Source organism: Phanerochaete carnosa (genome assembly GCF_000300595.1).
Source record: "Phanerochaete carnosa HHB-10118-sp unplaced genomic scaffold PHACAscaffold_1, whole genome shotgun sequence".
Classification (NCBI taxonomy): Eukaryota; Fungi; Basidiomycota; class Agaricomycetes; order Polyporales; family Phanerochaetaceae; genus Phanerochaete; species Phanerochaete carnosa.
Genome location: NW_006767628.1, coordinates 3,919,085 through 3,922,320, shown reverse-complemented (window position 1 = coordinate 3,922,320; position 3,236 = coordinate 3,919,085). Strand labels below are relative to the sequence as shown.

The window sequence follows — 3,236 nt, the reverse complement described above, 5'->3', positions numbered from 1 at the left end:
GTATCGAGAGAGCTAAGACTCACTCCAAATAGAACTGTATGATTCAAATAATGGTACAACTCATACAGGTCGCCTCGTAACTCGTACTGATCGGCAGGCTCAGTTTTGGGAAGATATTCATGATAGGCAGTGAAGAAGGATTTCGGGATGCCACCAAATATGCGAGCAATGGCTAAGCTGCAGTCAAGGTGAGTTTGTACTTCTCAACACCCCATATGAGACCCACTCAGCCTCATTGTGACCGAAGTACGATGAGGGATCGAAGATGACGGGCTCTCCAGTATCTTCGTCCGTGCCCGTATTACCACTCTGGAAGGGGGATCATGGTATCTGGTCGCAGACAGAAAGCAACCGCGTGTACTTACCCACAGATCGCCGTGCAGCAGCACTGGTTGAATGACGAGCGAGTTCAGGAGGGCAGGTATAACCCTACCAAGGCGGTTAAGTTCGACACCTGGCAGCGGTCAAACGGACTGCGCACCTTTCTCGTATTTGTTCTCCCTTGCGACACAGCTCTTCGTACCCACCCTCGTCCTTCAGCTTGTTAAGCAGTCCGCCGATCAACGCGTCATAGCACTCATGCCATGAAGCGTACCAGCCGTTATCCTGCTTCGTCCTTCCGCAGAACGTTGGCACTGCGAATCCAAACCCTTGGGTGCTCTGATAGGCGTGCATCTCTGTCGCCAATCTCTTTGCCAGCTTCTTGGCTGCTGCATCGGTCAAAGACCTCATGTTTTTGTACTCCGACACGAAATACGGCCTTCCCACCTCGGAGTCGCGCTCAGCTGTCTCCGAATCTATAACTCCCGAGTCTATGAGCAGCGGTGCAAGTTTTGGTGCCGCAATCTGGATGGCCTTTAGTGCTTCAGCTTCGGCCGCGAACTGCTCTGTCTCGGATAACGACCCGATCTTGGTGAGATAGGCCTTGCCGCTCGATGACTGGACGTAGGATGGCTTGTTCTGGGTGGTGACCCCCGGTTCATGCTTCTGGATAGCTCGAAGGATAGCTGGATGTACCCTTAACATAGGTCCAAGGTCAATCGGTGTGTAGCTCTTCAGTGGCTTCAACTTGCAGTTATGTAGTGATATATCGAAAGAGCGAAAACGGGCGTCTGCCGTCAATTCTCCCGACTTCCGTCAGATAGGCGTCACATGGCCCGGTACGATATCGCAGCGAACTCAAGCTGAGCCCTGCTCAGCTGCAAAGACTGGGCACGCCTTTTGACTACGCTCCGACCTTAAGCTTTCTGGCCGACGAGGCGCGTAACTCAGCGTAGCTGCTGGCACGAGCTCCTTAGAGACATGGCCCGCCCGCTCGCGCTCGGGAGAACTCAAAGATTCGACCATCCTTCTTACCACATTCGTTTGGAAGGAATGCGATTTTCCGTATGGCCGCATTCCCGGCCGCGCCGCGTGTAAAAGGATATCCCATCATCTCAGTGAAGCTCATGACCGCCACCACTTCCGTGGGCATATATCGCTGCAGCCAGTTTCGAACCAGAATCTGGAGGGAGGGGTTCCATTCGCGTAGACTATATACGTGTACCGACGAAATCCTCATAGTGCATATACAAACGCTGTGATGCTCAGAAAGCGGATATCCAGTCGAGGAATGGCGATCTGGATTTCCATCCATCATCCATCTGGCTCTTATAAGCGCTTTGCTTCTTGGCTAACATCTACGACGAGGTCACACTCGATACACCCGGTTCCTTCGACCTTGACCTCTCTGTGCGATGTCGAGGGACTGCCGCATTACAGACCTCCCCGCTGAGCTCCTTCACGAGATCTTCGAGCATTTATGGGAGGACAAAGTGTCCCTGTCATCCTGTACCCTCGTATGCAAAGAGTGGTCGGATTATTCCCGTCCTGCACTCTTTCGCGAGATCACCGTCGCTCCCGAGCTGGTGCCGGAGATGCCCCACCCAGAGTACCCCGAGCTCGAGATACCCGACTGGACAGATCTCGCACGCAGATTCGACGGAGCTCCTCATCTGGCGGCGCACGTACAGATCCTGCATGTCGAGGGTGGGGAGTTGCCCATGGAGAGGTCGATGCTGGATGAATTTGACGAGGTCGAGTGCGAAGTTCGCGAAGATGGCACGAAGATAGCTGTATCTCTCAACTACTGCTTTGTGGATCTTGCAGCGCTCCTCGCCCTCGCTCAGGCTCTCCCGGGCCTGACTAAGGTCACCTTGGATACCCTTATTGTCAAATCCGTGGCCCTACCGCATCATCAGCCCGCCCTCATCGAAACCCTCGAAATGAACGATGTCGGTACTGTTAAGGGCGAGACTCCCTTTATCATCTTCGCGTCTTTCATCCTACCCAAATTGACTTGAATGTATTTTACAGGCCAGATGCCAACAAAATCTGGCCAGAGTCTTTTCCGTTCGAGCCCTCTGTGCCCACGTGCAAGTGGACCATCCGCGGAGAACCCAATGGCGTGCCTATCATCCGTGGTCTCGCTGCGTCATCCTTGGGGCGGCTGACCTCGCTCGTCGTCGATCTGAGGGACGAGTACGACCTCCTAGCTCTCAACGCGGCATTCAAGTCGTTTGGGCCGCAGTTCAAAGAGCTCACACTCGATCTCTGGGACGCCACATGGGTGGCGAGGCCCCACGTGGTCGTAGCGGGTAAGCTAGCATACATTTCGGATAATTGGCGTCCTCTGACATGTGCACCTGTCGTAAGCCGCGGTGGAGGAGGCTTGGAATGAAACGTTTACACTCGCTCCCTGCGAGGGGCTCGAAAAGTTCGTGATGCACTTCAAGCTCGGATACCTCGAGGACTCAGTCCCAATCCTGGAGTCGGTTGCCCACCTTCTCTCGACATTTCCCCCCACCATACGCACCGTCCGCCTCATAATCGACTTCGCCTTCTTCATACCTCCTGACGTCGCCGAAATGCCTTGGTCGAGCATAAACTGGGCGTTAAACCTCCAAAGACTCAAGAACCTCGAGAAAGTCACGTTCACCATTGTAGATGAAGGCGATAGGAAACGAGATGGCCAGATCCTTGTGGAGAAAGCGATTTCCTCTCAGCTGTCAGACATCGGACAAAGGCTACATATTGAATTCATAGGATAGTAGCTGACTTCGTTGACCCAAAACACTGGCCTTAGCCTGCGCATTCCGTCGTATGAAAGTTAATGGTATTCATTCAGATGTGAGAGCGCACAACTGTAGCCCTCTGTACACTAGAATTGTCGCGCACTGGCTTAATGCAACGACATG

The 3,236-nt window shown here is 53.5% G+C and overlaps 2 protein-coding genes across 2 annotated transcripts in view; one reads left to right on the top strand and one right to left on the bottom strand.

The window, feature by feature from the left end:
* The window catches only part of PHACADRAFT_134866 (uncharacterized protein), a gene marked incomplete at its 5' end in the record, with an annotated part of 2,274 nt that extends 1,248 nt beyond the window's left edge, over nt 1–1,026 (bottom strand). The window contains 2 exons of the mRNA XM_007390691.1: nt 366–429; nt 482–1,026. Of these exons, the coding sequence (XP_007390753.1) occupies nt 366–429; nt 482–1,026 (609 nt within the window). The remainder of the gene's footprint in view (nt 1–365; nt 430–481) is intronic.
* Nucleotides 1,027–1,659: 633 nt separating this feature from the next.
* The window catches only part of PHACADRAFT_168768 (uncharacterized protein), a gene marked incomplete at its 3' end in the record, with an annotated part of 1,961 nt that continues 384 nt past the window's right edge, over nt 1,660–3,236 (top strand). Inside the window, exons 1-3 of the mRNA XM_007390690.1 lie at nt 1,660–2,314; nt 2,356–2,636; nt 2,695–2,932. Of these exons, the coding sequence (XP_007390752.1) occupies nt 1,737–2,314; nt 2,356–2,636; nt 2,695–2,932 (1,097 nt within the window). The 5' untranslated portion in view covers nt 1,660–1,736. The remainder of the gene's footprint in view (nt 2,315–2,355; nt 2,637–2,694; nt 2,933–3,236) is intronic.